At 45.3% G+C, this 17,364-nt stretch overlaps 1 protein-coding gene across 1 annotated transcript in view; it reads right to left on the bottom strand.

Annotated features, from left to right (window-relative positions):
* The window catches only part of LOC139155785 (dystrophin-like), a 180,065-nt gene that overhangs the window by 41,560 nt on the left and 121,141 nt on the right, over positions 1–17,364 (bottom strand). Inside the window, exon 8 of the mRNA XM_070731059.1 lies at positions 11,071–11,163. Within this exon, the coding sequence (XP_070587160.1) occupies positions 11,071–11,163 (93 nt within the window). The remainder of the gene's footprint in view (positions 1–11,070; positions 11,164–17,364) is intronic.

Genomic DNA, 17,364 nt, shown 5'->3' with positions numbered 1-17,364 from the left:
GTGTTCCCTCTAATTTTTTTTGGGGGTGGGTGGAAAAGTATAGTGTCTGAGCGGCAGTCCCTTCGGGACTGGACAGAACAGAAATAATAAATAAATAAACAAACAAACAAACAAACAAATAAATAACCACCCTGTTTTGCCTCAGATAATTTCAAAATAAAATACTGTACTGTGTGTCTATAACAGTGAGCTCATAATAGGGCAACTCTATCAATATCAAAATACCACTTAAACAGTTGAGCTAGTTTCAAACTAGATTTTGATTTTCTTTCTCTATTCCTTACTCCCATTCTTTTTCTTTCTCTTTTCCTTCCTTTCTTTTTTCTATCTGTTTCTCTCTCTTCCTCTCTTCTTCTCTCTCTCCTTCCCTCTCACTCTTTCCCTCTCGGCTTCTGGGCAGGTTTGGAAAACTCTGAGTTGATGATGATTTTTAAGTGAGCGATTGCTCACTGCTCAGCTTAGAGGGAACTATGCTTCCCCCCCCCCAGGGTAATGGAAGGACAGATGGGGTTGTCATTGGGAGGCAAAACCCACAGCCACTCCATCTTATCTGGGTTGAGTTTGAGTCTGTTGACACCCATCCAGGCCCCAGCAGACTCCAGGCACCGGCACATCACTTCCACTGCTTCATTGACTGGACATGGGGTGGAGATGTACAGCTGGGTATCATCAGCATACTGATGATACCTCACCCCATGCCCTTGGATGATCTCCCCCAGCGGTTTCATGTAGATATTAAATAGCAGGGGGGAGAGGACCGACCCCTGAGGCACCCCACAAGGGAGAGACCTCGAGGTCGACCTCTGACCCCCCCTAACACCGACTGCGACCGGCCAGAGAGGTAGGAGGAGAACCACTGAACAACAGTGCCTCCCACTCCCAACCCCTCCAGCCGGCGCAGAAGGATACCATGGTTGATGGTATCGAAAGACAAGGTACCTTATCTGCAGCTGATTATATAGCCGAGTTTCATTGTTTAAATGCTCCCTTGAATTGGAATGAGGGGGCGCTGATGGAGATGTTCCAAGATGCATTGTCTGCCAAAATACTCTGAGCTCATGCACACTGCTACTCCTCATACACTAGATGCTTTATACCAGCTGTGTTTTGAAATTGAACCAAAATGCGATCCAGCCAGACCCGTCTGACTAGACAACAGATACCATTTTTTGAAAACAACATACCAGTTCTTGCTCCTTGCCAGGGAATCCAGGCCATACTTCCCAACTCACCCATCCCTGCACCAAGACATGTCTTCAGATGCCATCAGCAGACCCTGGGAATCGCCCAGCCGCCATAGCCACAGATGAGCTGATGGACCTCAGCACTGCCAGATGTCGCCTGACTGAAGCTGAGAAAGCCAAGCTGAAGGTTTATGCCTGTACTGTGGAGAAGCTGGACATCTTGCCATCGCCTGCCTTCAGAAAAGACATGGTGCCACAATTCCTGCTCCAGTTCCAGCTCGTGGCCCAGCTCAACAGTTCCAAGCCACCCTACTGGAAAACGACCAGAGCCCAGCCTAGTGTAAACATTAGGTCGGGCAGGCACCAAACCGAATTCCAGTTCTACAGATGAGAACTTTGGACTCTCGAGACATTTGATCCTAGCAACCAAGGTAATACTCAAGAACCCTGACCAAGTCCTCCCAGCCCATGTCTTGGTGGATTCCAGAGCCACTACCAATTTCATGAATGAAGCTTTTCCTCGCTCCCATGCTATACCCTTGTGCTCAGTCAAACCTCCCATGATAGTCGAGACAATCAACTATCTTGTTTTATTGTCCAGACCTATTAAGTTCATTACCCAACCCATATGCCTAGCCATTGGACAATATGAAGAGGCCATCCAATTCTATGTTACCAAAGGCCTTCATTTCCCCATAGTCCTTGGCTTAGCCTGGCTGAGAACTCATGATCCTCACATCTTGTGGTCCCAGAACTAACTCCCTAACTCAGGGATCAGCTTGGAAAATAATAAAATTCTTAGATTGCCATAGGATTTTTTTCTTCTTCCCTGCTGATTTTTGGCCCTCTTATCCATAATCTAGCAAGGAAAACCAACTAAAGGCCAAGAGAGCATCCACTTCATTCCCCTCCCCAACTGGGCTGTTTTCTCTCTGTTTTCTGACATAGAGATATGATGAGAGTTTTATTACAGAGAAGCAATGCTAGTCTGTGCTGCATTTGTTTCATAGTTCAGGGATCAGCTTGGAAAATAATAAAATTCTTGGATTGCCATATGTTTTCTTTCCTTCTTCCCTGCTGATTTTTTGGCCCTTTTATCCATAATCTAGCAAGGAAAACCAACTAAGGGCCAATAGAGCATCCACTTCATTCCCTTCCCCAACTGGGCTGTTTTTTCTCTGCTCTATTGGCCTTTAGATGGTTTTCCTTGCTAGATAATGGATAAGAGGGCCAAAAAAACAGCAGGGAAGAAGAAAAAAAACCCCTATGGCAATTTAAGAATTTTATTATTCTCCAAGCTGATCCCTGAAGTAAGAAACAAATGCAGCACAGACTAGCATTGCTTCTCTGCATAAAACTCACAGTATCTCTATGTCAGGAGTAGGCAAACTTGGCTCTTCTATGACTTGTGGACTTCAACTCCCAGAATTCCTGAGCCAATCATGCTAGCTCAGTAATTCTGGGAGTTGAAGTCCACATGTCATAGAAAAGACCATTTTGCCTACCCCTGCTCTATGTGAACCTAGCAGAGGAATGATTGGGCACAATTAAAACCACAAGCTCAGAATGGCAACTAACACACCCAAAAGCTGTCTGAAAAGTAACAAAAACCATACACCCTAATATCAAGTTAAACCCAAAGGGATAGATCAGAGGCCAGCAACAAAAAGCTATGGAAAAAAGGAGCAGAAGGGTGAGGAAAAGAGGAAGGGAAAGGAAGGTTGTTGAATAGATGTTCTGCCGGCGTATCCCAACCGCCCGTAATTACAGGGTAATTAGTCCAGAAAGACACACACCACACGATAGAAGAAAAAACAAAAGTCTTTATCAACAGAAAAGCAGAAAAAACTCCCTTTTTAAACGTTAAAGGGATTTTCTGGTACACACAAGGCACAGGTTAAATGCAATCCAATTTCTCACCCAGTAACTGGGAAATTGAGTCCAAATTCTAAAGTCCAGAAAGTACACACACATTCTTGAACAGGGAAACAGCAAAACCACAATCTTGACAAACTATGAATCAGATAAACTTCCACAAGGTTAAATCAGCACACTGCTCTTGGTATCTGTAGCACTAATTACAGCAGCCCCACCCAACCACAGGTGGCCTCACTTATCTCCTGTAATAATCCTTCAGTTGTCTCTCTCCGCATGCATGGGTCTGTCATAAGTTCTTGTTCAGAATCCAGGGATGATAAGGAAGCTTGATCTCCTCCTGGGCTGTCTGCCAAACTCCCCTCTTCCCTGTCACTCACAATTCCTTGGTCAGAGGAGACTTCGTCAGCAGATTCTATCTGGAGCAAAACAGGCTTGTGGCATGTGGATGTTTTCCCCACCTCCACCTCCACATTCCTTGGGGCACGAGCGGGGCCAGAGCTAACCACAACAATAGAAAACTCAAGGGAGCTAGGAAAGCAAGGAGCCAGGGAGGAAGCTCAGATGCCCCCCCTCCAGGCATTGCTGCATCACCCACCCCACTCCAGGCAAAGAGCCAGCCCCAAGCGTTCTATAAAGCCCCCTCCCCAAACAGATGGAATGTTTATAGCAGAGGGAGAGGCGAGGAGAGGAGGAAGTCAAGTTTGCAGCTGCACCCATCGGGCTTCCTTAACAGGAAAAAATGCCAGTAAGCCCCAAAGCCAGCTGACGAAGCATTTGCTCCTCTCCCCCCACCACTGAGTCAGCCCTCGCTCTTTCCTTCCCCCACCCACCCCAAGAGATAGAAGCCACTCCTTCTGTAGTTGGAGCTGCAATTCATACCTGCTATTTGCAGTCCTATTTTTTTATGAACATAGAAAAATAGTTTTTGGTTCAGACTAACTTATTCCTACCCCAAAGTTACACTTTTCTGCCATTTCACTAGCTCTGTATTAGGAAAGAAAAGATGCCATTTGATGCCAAATACCCTGAAAGGACTTTTGTGAGTGGAAGGAACGTCCTCAAAATGCATTAGACAAAATACTCACGGCTCTGCCCTTTTTTCCCCAACTCCCCCTTTGCTCTTTCCTCTTGGCACGAAGCTTCTTCTCCTCCCAGCTGTCCCACTCCTGTGTCGTTGGGGGGGGGAGGAAAAAGTTCGCTCACCCTGGCCATCCCCAGGGCCAAGATGCCTGCCTCCCGCCAAGGGCTGCTGGGGGTGGGGTGGGGGCCTCATCAGCATTCGATATATAAGATGCACCCGGTTTTTAAAGCATTTTTTTGCAGTAAAAAGGTGCATCTTATACACTCAAAAATACGGTAGATCTTTTATTTGATTATACCCATTTATTTCTAACTCTTTTGCACCCCTCCCTATTAGACTTCTTATACATGCCTATTTCGATATTCTTTGCTTTCAATCTTTCTGCCATCTACTCCATACCTTCAATGCTACTTTCCTGGGTCCTATAGTTTTCTTACTTCATTTAAATTTAAATCATGTATACCTTCTTTGCCTATTCCATTGTTCACCTCATTTTCTAATTTCACCCATTTCTCCTCTCTTTGGTCCATTTCTAGTAATTGTTTTATTTGAAAGACTTCATAATAATATTGTATATTTGGTAGTCCCCATCCCAATTGGCTCATATTTATATATACTGTCTTCAATGTTAATCTTACTCTTTTCCCTCCAAAGATCCATTCTCTCAATTCTCTATCCCATCCCTTTAATTGTTCTGTGTGGATCTCCACTGGCAGCGCTTGTATAAGGTTCATTAATTTTGGTAGGATGTGCAATCTGTCTCTCCTTTATGAAACCATACTGGTCCCTTTCAATTATTTTAGGTAAGATTACATCTAACCTCTTTGCTAAAAATTTTGAAAATATTTTGTAATCTTGAATAAGTAATGAGATTGGTCTAAATGAGCTAACATCTTTAGGGTCCTTATTTGGTTTTAAGATTGTTATAATTTCCGCTTCCTTCCATGACTCTGGTATCTTACCTCCCTTCAGTATGTTATTAAACAATCTGTACATATATGGTACTAATATCTCTTTCAATTCTTTATAATATTCTTGCTGTTAGTCCATCTGTACCTGGTGGTTTTTTTACATTTTAAACCTTATATTACTTCAATTATTTCCTTCTCTGATATCTCTTCTCCCATCTTATTTGTCTCATTCTTATTTAATCGAGTAGAGGTCTGTTCTTCCCATTCCTGGACTCTTCTCTTCTTATATAAATCTTGATAAAATTCTACAAAAACCTCTGAGATTTTCTCTGTATTATATCTATCTTCCCTCTTTTATTTTTAATTTCATACACTCCATGTTTCCCCTGTCTCTTTTTTAAATAATTAGCTAATTTTTTCATTGTGTTTATATTAGTTCTTTGAAAATCCCTTTTCACTAAAATTTATTTTCTCCATAATTCTAATCCTCTATTTGATTCAGCTCCTGTTTTAGTTGCTCCAACTTTTGTTTTATTTCTATCCTATAGTTTTCCTGCATACCTCTATTTCTTTAATCTTTTTATCCTTCATTTCTTTTCTTTTCCTATTATACATAATTTCTATAGCATGGACACGCAGGACAGTGATCCTTGTCAGCCTCACGAAATGTCTGATTCTGAAGACGAAGAGCTGAGTCCCTTAGTTTATCCTGGGTTAGGGAGGTTATCAGATGGTAGGGGAGATGGGAGTGAAGTGGACAGTGATTTGGAGGGGACTCAGGGGGCTGAAGTTACTATGTAAAGTGGTTCCCTGTCAGATAGTGATGAGTTATCACACAGTGAGTGGTTAGATACAAAATATAGAAGAATAAGCAAAAGAACAGAAGAAGTCAGAGGAAAGAGGTATTAATCTGTAGTTTTGTAGCTCTGTACATTGAAACATCACTTCCAGGAGAAACTGGAAAAGAAGGCTGTGTTCTGACAAGCTGATTGACAAAGTATGGCATGTGTTTTCATTAACTCCTTGAAATGAAAATCGTAGATAATCATGAGAGATTGTTCCGAATGACTCAGAAGCAATTTGCAGCATACCCTGTCTTGGGCCGTTAAGAATGTTTACTTATGTAGAGATTTGACTTCAAGGCTCCAATCCTCCCTTGCAGGGAGCCGGAACCGATTAGGTGGTTCCGCCACAGATGCCTAATGGATCCAGAGGGCTTTCAGAGGGCACTTGGGGTTTTACCGGATTCTCTCGTACACAGCTCGGCAGAGTTCCTCGCTGTGGTCTGGAACAAGGCTGCGATGGAGGCTCTTGACCAGATTGCGCCATTGCAACCTCTCTGTGGCACTACACCCCAGAGAACTCATTGGTTTACCGAGGAACTACAGGTGTTGAAATGCCAGAAGAGACATCTGGAGGAAAAGTAAATCTGAGTCTGATCGAACACTGGTAAGAACTCATATTAAGACTTACAAAGTAGCACTCAAGGTGGCAAGATGTGCATATCATGCCACCTTGATTGCATCAGCGGAATCCCACCCAGCCGCCCAGTTTAGGGTCAACCACTCCCTTCTAAATCAGAGGGGAGTTGGGGAGCCCTTGCAGGGTAGTGCCAAGGATTTTAACACGTTTTTCGCTGATAAAATCACTCAGATTCAGACAGGCCTTGACTCCGATTGGACTGTAGTGTTGGCTGACAATGAGTCAGTTGAGGCGACAGGGGTCTGTCTTTGTCCATCTATCTGGGAGGAGTTTGACCTGGTGACACCTGATGAAGTGGACAAGGCCATTGGAGCTGTCAGTTCCACCACCTGTTTGCTGGACCCGTGTCCCTTTTGGCTGGTTTCGGCCCGTAGAGACTTGACACAGAGCTGGGTCCAGGAGATTGTCAATGCTTCTTTGGGGGGGGGGGTGTTCCTTCCCGGCTTCCTACAAGGAGGCACTTGTATACCCCCTCCTCAAGAAGCCTTCCCTGGACTCAGCCGTACTTAATAACTACTGTCCAGTCTCCAACCTTCCCTTTATAGGGAAGGTTGTTGAGAAGGTGGTGTCGCTCCAACTCCAACGGTCCTTGGAAGAAGCCAATTATCTAGGCCCTCAGCAGTCAGGATTCAGGCCCGGCTACAGCACAGAAACTGCTTTAGTCATGCTGATGGATGATCTCTGGTGGGCCTGGGATAGGGCTTCATCTTCTATCCTGGTGCTCCTTGACTTCTCAGTGGCTTTCGATACCATCAACCATGGTGTCCTTCTGTGCTGGCTGAAGGGGTTGTGAGTGGGAGGCACCATTTTACGGTGGTTCTTCTCCTACCTCTCCAGTCAGTCGCAGTCAGTGTTAGTGGGGGTACAGAGGTCGACCTCTAGGTTTCTCCCTTGTGGGGTTCCTCAGGGGTAGGTCCTCTCCCCCCTGCTATTTAATATCTACATGAAACCGCTGGGTGAGATCATCCAAGGGCATGGGGTGAGGTGTCATCAGTATGTGGATGACACCCAGTTGTACATCTCCACCCCATGTCCAGTTGGTGAAGCAGTGGAAGTGATGTGCTGGTGCCTGGAGGCTGTTAGGGTCTGGATGGGAGTCAATAGGCTCAAACTCAACCCTGACAAGATGGAGTGGCTGTGGGTTTTGCCTCCCAAGGACAATCCCATCTGTCCGTCCATTATCCACGGGGGAATTATTGACCCCCTCGGAGAGGGTCCGCAACTTGGGCATCCTCCTTGATCCACAGCTGACTTTAGTACATTATCTTTTGGCTGTGGCGAGGAAGGCGTTTGCCCAGGTTCGCCTGGTGCACCAGTTGCGGCCCTATTTGGACGGGGAGTCCCTGATCACAGTCACTCAAGCCCTTATCACCTCGAGGTTTGACTACTGCAATGCTCTCTACATGGGGCTACCTCTGAAGAGTGTTCGGAAACTTCAGATCATGCAGAATACGGCCGCGCAAACAGTCATAAGTCATCCCAGATACGCCCATGTTTCGTCAACACTCCACGGCCTTCACTGGTTGCCGATTAGTTTCCAGACACAATTTAAAGTGTTGGTGATGACCTATAAAGCCCTACATGGCATCGGAACAGAATACTTACAGGACCGCCTTCTGCCGCATGAATCCCAGCGGCTGATTAGGTCCCACTGAGTTGGGCTTCTCCGGGTCCCGTCGACTAAACAATGTTGTATGGCGGGGCCTAGTGGAAGAGCCTTCTCTGTGGCAGCCCCGGCCCTCTGGAATCAATTCCCCCTGGAGGTTCGAACTGCCCCCACCCTCCTTGCCTTCCACAAGACCTCAAAGACCTATCTATGCTGCCAGGCATGGGACAATTAATGTATCTCCTTCTCTGACAATTAAGAGTTATGTGTGGTTTTGATTGTATAGTATTAATAGTTTTTTTAATATAGTGGGTTTTTAGTCATAGTTTTAACTATTAGATTTGTATTGTACTCTTTTATTGCTGTTGTAAGCCGCCCCGAGTCTTTGGAGAGGGGTGGCATACAAGTCTAATAAATTATTATTATTATTTATAGCCATTATCTTCTAGTTACTCAGAATGAAAGGTTAATTGCATCATAAAGCAATTAACTCTCTGCCGATAGAGAAAACCCAATCCTGCTGCCTGTACAATACCAGAATATATTCTCTTGGTATTTGAACTGTCAAAGAGAAAATAAAGAGTTTACTTGTTTGAAGATTGAGAGTTTGAAGGATTTATGGGATCAGTGGTCGTGCCCAGAACAGAGATGGTCAAGCATTCCCTGAATAAAGCCAAAGAAGACTACAAGAGATTTGCAGACCATTCCTGCAAGGACAACCCACCATTGACTGTTGGAGATCGAATTTAGCTTTCAACAAAGTATCTATCCTCAGAGAAATCCAGTCGCAAGCTTGGCCAAAATTTCTTGGGATCTTTCCCTATTGAAAAGTGACCTTTTGCCTGACTTTTAACAACTCTCTTCATGTACATCCCATGTTTCATTGCTCCATCCTTGTTCCAGTAAGTTCTGCTTCTATACTAATTTAACCCTGTGTTTGCATTCATGTATTCTGTTTGAGTGAAAAAAGAGTGAGTTTTATTATTAAGGAATGATTTTCCAGAGATTGGAATTTATCGGAAGCCTGTGAACAGAACAAATGCTAACACACCCACACACTCCATTTTGGCAAATGAACCAAAAAAAAGGTTCACCATCACTGGCCTAAGCAATAAGAAAGTTGCTAAGACTCTGAAACTGATCTGTAGCACAGTGGCCAAGACCACACAGCGATTTAACAGGACAGGTTCAACTTAGAACAGGCCTCACTATAGTCGACCGAAGAAGTTGAGTGCCTGTGCTCAGCATCATATCCAGAGGTTGGCTTTGGAAATAAGACATATGAGTGCTTCCAGCATTGTTGCAGAGATTGAAGGGGTGTGGGGGTGGGGGTAAGATGATGCACCAGAAAGCTGGCAAATGGTTTGCTGCAAACAAGCAGACTAAGGACATGGTCTAGAACCATGTCCTGTGGTGCAATGAGACCATGATAAACTTATTTGAACCATGTCCTGTGGTCCAATGAGACCAAGGTAAACTTATTTGGTTCTGATTGTGTCATGTGTGAGTGACAATAACCAGATGAGGTGTACAAAGACAAGTGTTTCTTGCCTACAGCCAAGCATGGTGGTGGGAATGTCATGGTCTGGAGCTGCATGAGTACTGCCAGCACAGGGGAGCTACAGTTCATTGAGGGAACCATGAATGCCAACATGTACTGTGACATACTGAAGCAGAGCATGATCCCCTCTCTTTGGAGACTGGGCCGCAGTGCAGTATTCCAACATGATGATGACCCCAAATACACCACCAAAATGACCACTACTTTGCTAAAGAAGCTGCGGGTAAAGGTGATGGACTGGCCAAGATGTCTCCAGACCTCAACCCTATTGAGCATCTGTAGGGCATTCTGAAATGGAACGTGTAGCTGCGCAAGGCTTGTAACACCCACCACCTCCATGATGTCATTATAAAGGAGTAGAAGAAGATTCAATGGCAACCTGTGAATCTCTAGTGAAAGCTCAGTGCCCAAGAGGGTTAAGGCAGTGCTGAAAAATAATGGTGGCCACACAAAATATTGACACTTTGGGCCCTATTTGGTCATTATCATTTAGGGGCGTCCTCACTTTTTGTTGCCAGCAGTTTACATAGAAACATAGAAGATTGACGGCAGAAAAAGACCTCAGGGTCCATCTACTCTGCCCTTATACTATTTTCTGTATTTTATCTTAGGATGGATATATGTTTATCCCAGGCATGTTTAAATTCAGTTACTGTGGATTTACCAACCACGTCTGCTGGAAGTTTGTTCCAAGCATCTACTACGCTTTCAGTAAAATAATATTTTCTCACGTTGCTTCTGATCTTTCCCCCAACTAACCTCAGATTGTGCCACCTTGTTCTTGTGTTCAGTTTCCTATTAAAAACACTTCCCTCCTGAACCTTATTTAACCCTTTACATATTTAAATGTTTCGATCATGTTCCCCCTTTCCCTTCTGTCCTCCAGACTTTAGACATTAATGGCTGCTGTGTTGTGCTATTTTGAGGGGATAGCACATTTACACTGTTATACACACTGTATACTCACCACTTTACATTGTAGCCAAGTGTCATTTGTTCAGTATTTTGTCACATCAAGTTATACTTAAAAATTTACAAAATGTGAGGGGGTGTACTCACTTTTGGGACATACTGTATATAAATAATAGATTTTAACTTTTGCATTATGTAATTAATGTACTAATTTATTATTGTACCATTACATAAATTTATTAAATGCGAAAGATTAAAAGAACACAAAGACTGAATTATACATTTTATAATTATTTCTAGCTAATCGTATTTTTTATGGAGGTAAAATTGCGGTCTTCTCTTTTAGACTTCCATCTTTTACTTATACAGTATTTCTGAGTACAATATCAATTTGAAATAAAAAGCCACTGTCTGTAATATACTTGCATCATGCCCTACTGAATAATGATCCTTACCTCTTGTACTTGGAAAGGAACTGTTAAGCTGTTCCAGGACTTCTTCTAACCCTGTGATTGTGGTCCGGGGAGGACTTAGTAGATCATCCTCACCTAATAAAAAGAAAAGCAGAAGTATACTTCAATTATTCTACCACAGCATTCATCTTTCTCTCAGTGTGGGCAATACTGTAGTTTTCGAAGTATAAGACACACCTTTTTTCTCCCTAAAAGAGGCTAAAAATTCACATGCATCTTATAATCTAAATGCAGCTTTTTTTGAAGCTTCCCCCCCCCCCGCCAAGCCCTAACTAGGTGCTAACAATCTTCCCAGCTCTTATCTTGCAGGTTCTTTCGTTGTTACTCTCTGCAAAGAATGTTTCCAAACTCTAAGTCTTTGCAGAGTTTTTTTCATTACTCTAATTTGCTCTACCTAGGTTTCTTTCCAGCCCTAACCAGAAGCTAACGATGTTCCCAGCTTTTACTGCTTGCAAGCTCTTTCATTATTACTCTCTTCTAGGAATGACTTCTAAGTCCTGTCTTTGCAGGTTTTTTTCATTGCTCTAACTTGCTCCAAATGTTTTTTTTTTCAGCCCTAACCAGGTGCTAATAATGTTCCCAGCTCTTATCCGCTTGCAAGCTCTTTCACTGTTACCTTCTGTGAATAATGTTTTCCAAACCTGCCTTTGTAGGTTTTTTTAATTGTTCTGCTTGCTCCGAATGTTTCTTTCCAGCCCTAACCAGGTGCTAACAATGTTCCCAACTCTTACCGGCTTTAAAGATCTTTCACTGTTACTCTCTGTTAAGAATATTTTCCAAGCCCCAAGACTTTGCAGGGTTTTTTTTCATTGCTCTAACTTGCTCCAAATGTTTCTTGCCAGCCCTAACCAGGTGCTAACAATGTTCCCAGCTCTTTCATTGTTACTGTCTCCAAATAAGGTTTTTTTAAAGCCCTAACAAGGGGATAACCGTAACCATGGTATCCTTCTGCGCCGGCTGGAGGGGTTGGGAGTGGGAGGCACTGTCCTCCAGTGGTTCTCCTCCTACCTCTCCAGTTGGTCGCAGTCGGTGTTAGTGGGGGGGTCAGAGGTCGACCTCTATGTTTCTCCCTTGCGGGGTGCCTGAGGGGTCGGTCCTCTCCCTCCTACTATTTAATATCTACATGAAACCGCTGGGTGAGATCATCCAAGGGCATGGGGTGAGGTGTCATCAGTATGCGGATGACACCCAGTTGTACATCTCCACCCCATGTCCAGTTGGTGAAGCAGTGGAAGTGATGTGCCGGTGCCTGGAGGCTGTTAGGGTCTGGATGGGAGTCAATAGGCTCAAACTCAACCCTGACAAGATGGAGTGGCTGTGGGTTTTGCCTCCCAAGGACAATCCCATCTGTCCGTCCATTACCCACCTGTGTGGGAAGAGTTTGATCTGGTGACACCTGATGAAGTGGACAAGGCCATTGGAGCTGTGAGTTCTGCCACCTGTTTACTGGATCCGTGTCCCTCCTGGCTGGTCTCGGCCAGCAGGGAGGTGACACGGAGCTGGGTCCAGGAGATTACCAGCTTCCTTGGGGAGGGGAGTTTTTCCAACACTCTATAAAGAGGCGCTCGTGCGCCCCCTCCTAAAGAAGCCTTCCCTGGACCCAGCCGTACTTAATAACTATCGTCCAGTCTCCAACCTTCCCTTTATGGGGAAGGTTGTTGAGAAGGTGGTGGCACTCCAGCTCCAACGGTCCTTGGAAGAAGCCGATTATCTAGGTCCCCAGCAGTCGGGTTTCAGGCCCGGTTACAGCACGGAAACTGCTTTGGTCGCGTTGATGGATGATCTCTGGCAGGCCTGGGACAGGGGTTTATCCTGTGTCCTGGTGCTTCTTGACCTCTCAGCGGCTTTCGATACCATCGACCATGGTATCCTTCTGCACCGGCTGGAGGGGTTGGGGGTGGGAGGCACTGTTCTCCAGTGGTTCTGCTCCTACCTCTCCAGTCGGTCGCAGTCGGTGTTAGTGGGGGGTCAGAGGTCGACTCCGAGGTCTCTCCCTTGTGGGGTGCCTCAAGGGTCGGTCCTCTCCCCCCTGCTATTTAATATCTACATGAAACCGCTGGGTGAGATCATCCAAGGGCATGGGGTGAGGTATCATCAGTATGCTGATGATACCCAGCTGTACATCTCCACCCCATGTCCAGTCAACGAAGCAGTGGAAGTGATGTGCCGGTGCCTGGAGGCTGTTAGGGTCTGGATGGGTGTCAACAGACTCAAACTCAACCCGGATAAGATGGAGTGGCTGTGGGTTTTGCCTCCCAAGGACAATTCCATCTGTCCATCCACTATCCTGGGGGGGGATTATTGACCCCCTCAGAGAGGGTCCACAACTTGGGCGTCCTCGTCGACCCACAGCTTACATTAGAGAACCATCTTGGTAGATAAATCCACCATTTATCTACCAACCATCCACAGTAACTGAATTTAAACATGCCTGGGATAAACATATATCCATCCTAAGATAAAATACAGAAAATAGTATAAGGGCAGACTAGATGGACCATGAGGTCTTTTTCTGCCGTCAGACTTCTATGTTTCTATGTTTCTATCTTTCAGGTGTGGCGAGGGGGGCATTTGCCCAGATTCGCCTGGTGCACCAGTTGTGGCCCTATCTGGACCGGGACTCACTGCTCACAGTCATTCATGCCCTCATCACCTCGAGGTTCGACTACTGCAATGCTTTCTACATGGGGCTACCTTTGAAGAGTGTTCGGAAACTTCAGATCGTGCAGAATGCAGCTGCAAGAGCAATCATGGGCTTCCCTGTTCTGCTGGCTCTCTGCACGAGCCTCTAATTAAATGCAAAGGTAGCCAAACCAGACACACACACGTGAAAAGTCAAGAATACTTTCTTTATCCACAGAAAAATAGAAGCAAAACCCCCTTTTTGTAGTCAAAGGGCTCACTTTCAAAGCAACCAGACTTGAATGCAGTGAAATAACAAAAAAGCCAAAACAAAACTCAAAGCAATTAACAAGTAGCTGTGAAGTCAGACGTCCAAACTCACACGTTTAACTATGATTTATGCTCAGAGTCCTGATATCAAAGCACATAGTCCTTGGAGAATCCGGAGAGTCAAGCCACATCCACTATCATGAACAGATAATCTTCCACACTGAGAGGCCAGTACGCTGCCCATTTAACAGCAGCCCTAATTAATTGAACCACACCCAACAGGTGAACTCTCTTATCTCTTGTAATACCTATGTAGCTGCTCTCTTCTATTCATGGCCCTTGTCATGCGTGCGTCTATAACTGCTTCTTCATCAGAGTCCAGTGAAGATAAGGATGATGATGAATTGCTTCCTAATCGGCTGTCTGCCATGACCCCCTCTGAGGGTCCCATTTCACAGTCACTCCCTGCTTTCAACCATACTTCGCTGTCCAAAGCAGTTGGCAGTAAAACAGGCCTTTGACACTGGGAGGATTCACCCATATCCACCCCCACAGTCCTTGGGGCAGGAGCTGGCCCAGAGCCAACCACAACATTCCCTAGGTATGCCCATGTTACACCAACACTCCGCAGTCTGCATTGGTTGCCGGTTGGTTTCTGGTCACAATTCAAAGTGTTGGTTATGACCTATAAAGCCCTTCAGGGCATCGGACCAGAATATCTCCGGGATCTCCTTCTGCCGCACGAATCCCAGCCACCCCCCATTGAAATCTTAAGAGTCCCCTACTTCCAGTTCACTCAACCAGATGAGCCCTGGTTGCCACATTCTGGGTGCCACAATGAAAATGAATCTCCCATCATGGCCAGTTCTCTCCCTGCAACTGCCATCTAACTGGCAGAACCTGATGGAGTTTTTTAGCTTCTGCAAGTGTATGCCCAATTTTCCCATCAAGGTTGGGCTAATCAAACACTGGGTGTAACCTGAGTCCAAGAGGGCTGAGATTTTCACCCTTTTCCTCTGACTGAGGATGTACAATCTTAGGGGCAGGGTGAGTGGCTCAATCGGTTCACCTACCAGTGGGTCGTCTTTAGGGTTGCTCTCAGATGGGTCCCCAGGTGATGCTGGAGTTCCTTCTCTCTGATTTTGTGACGGTGCCCTCTCCACTTCTCAGTGTGGTATCTTTTCCTCTGGAATATGTGTGTTATTTTCACAGGCTTTATTTGGGACAGGCATTCTGGCTTTTGAGCAGGAGCTTTTGAATGACACTCAGCTGCACGGTGCTCCTCCTTCCCACATTTGAAGCAGGCAGATGATCTCGGTACCAGGGGAGTTTGTGGCTTAAATAGCTCTCACTTCTCCTGGGGTGGGGATCTTTTCCAGACTCTTCCTCCAAGGTACTGGTTTCTGCCATGTCAACCTCCACCGTTTCGGCAGGATGTACTAGTCGTGCAGGTGGTCTGGGGTTCCTCGAGCCAGGCAGGCATGGTAAAGGTTGTCATTCAGGCAGTCTTTGAACCAGCTCATTAGGATGTCTTCCAGCCAGTCCACTCTGTAGGTGAGGTCTCAGAACTGTTCAGTGTAGTCAGCTACTGGCCAGCACCTGTTTTGCAATTCTGATGCAATTGTGAACTTTGCAATCTGCCAAGAGGTATTCAAATCAGCGGCGGACAGCCATCATGAAGGTTTGAGATTCCGTAGTTCAGGGGCATCTGCGTTGTGGAGGGTCACCATCCAATGGGCACCTGCCCCTTCCAGGGCCAAGGCAATGACTCAGACCTGAGCGCCCTGGGTCTGGAAATCCTTTCCATACTCCTACATGTACATGAGGACATATGCCAGAAAAAATCTCAGTTGCTGCAGATTGCCATTGTACTTCACTCCCGGGGAGGGTTGTCTTCCTCTCCAGTTGTGATGATTTGGGGGCTGGTGAGGAACAATTGAAAGGGCTGGTTGACCTGGATGGCTGCTGCTTCCCCTGTCATATCTGCTTGGCCTTCAGCTGCTGTATCCGGCTTCAATAAATAATAAATAAAATGAATTGAATTGAATTGAATTCAGCCTTGTTGCTGCCTTTCCCCCTCTCTGATTTCCCCCTGGTTCTGAGGTTTTCAAAAGCCATCATGACTCGCATAAACTTTATCCTGAGGCAGTTATCTCCAATTGGCTGTTTCTTGTCAGACAGGGCTTCCAGCTCACTTTTCCAGTCTGGTTATCTATTGCTACAGGTGAGGGTGACTCCTTGGGTCTTCTATCTTTCTTCCCCACTCCGATTGACCATCTGTGCTTTATAAGCGCCTCCAAACTGGCTTCAGTGAGACAGAAGGAGGTGGCTTCTGGCTAGGTGGTGGTAGAGATCTCACCCCAGCTCCTTGCTTGCTGCTTTGTTCGGACATTGTATGTAAGGTCCCCTTGGTAAAGTGAGTTTGTTTCTCCGGATTGACCACTTTTGCTGACCCTGTTTTATGTAAAGTCCTGCCTCTCCCTCCTGTTCAAGAAAGCATGGACTCTCAAAACTTTAGCAGTTCAAAAGGAAACTTTTATTGAAAGGAAATGAATAATGCAAAGCAGGGTCTGAGTCCCCCCCCAGGCAATTCCGTTAGGATAAAGTGGTTAAACCCCTCCTCTCATTGGCTTGAATGAGCCAATCCACATGTGCGAAAATGTTATCCACATGTGCGAAAATGTCATCTTAATAAACAACTAAGGAGTCATTCCCATGGGCTTCTTCTGTGAGGCTTCCAAGCTGAGAGATGGCCTCCCCCCTTATACATTCCCCAAGATGAATAAAAGCACAGGGCAGAATAGGTGACAGGGTAAAAGTTATAAACTAAGGAATTGCAGGATACATAGGAAAAAGGATGAGCGCAATAAGTGTGTACAAGAATCCAGGGTCCCCTCCTCACTTGAATGGCTGGAATAGGGATGTGACATTTTAATTCATTTCCATACTCAATTAAATGTAATACAACTGAAAGCAAATCCTCGCAGAAACCATCTGCTGCATACCTCCCAAAGACCAATTAGATCACACAGAGCTGGCCTTCTCCAGGTCCCGTCAACTCAGCAATGCAGGTTGACAGGTCTGTGGGAGAGGGCCTTCTCTGTGGCTGCCCCAGCCCTATGGAACCAATTATCCCCGATATCCATACTGCTCCCACCCTACTGGCCTTTCAGAAGGCCGTGAAGATCTGGCTTTGCCGGCAGGTCTGAGAGCCATGAATGTTAACATCTAGGCATGGCTGGACAGTGATTGACTGGTATGTATGTATGTTTGATTAGATAATGTGTTAGGGGTTTTATAATAGGCTTTTTATTGTTTTTATTATCTATATTTGATTTCTGTATTATTGTATTATTCACTGTTGTAAGCTGCCCTGAGTCCCAT

Source organism: Erythrolamprus reginae, unplaced genomic scaffold (assembly GCF_031021105.1).
Source record: "Erythrolamprus reginae isolate rEryReg1 unplaced genomic scaffold, rEryReg1.hap1 H_58, whole genome shotgun sequence".
In the NCBI taxonomy this organism is placed as follows: domain Eukaryota; kingdom Metazoa; phylum Chordata; class Lepidosauria; order Squamata; family Dipsadidae; genus Erythrolamprus; species Erythrolamprus reginae.
The sequence above is the reverse complement of the archived record's forward strand: the minus strand, read 5'-3'. Positions and strand labels throughout refer to the sequence as shown.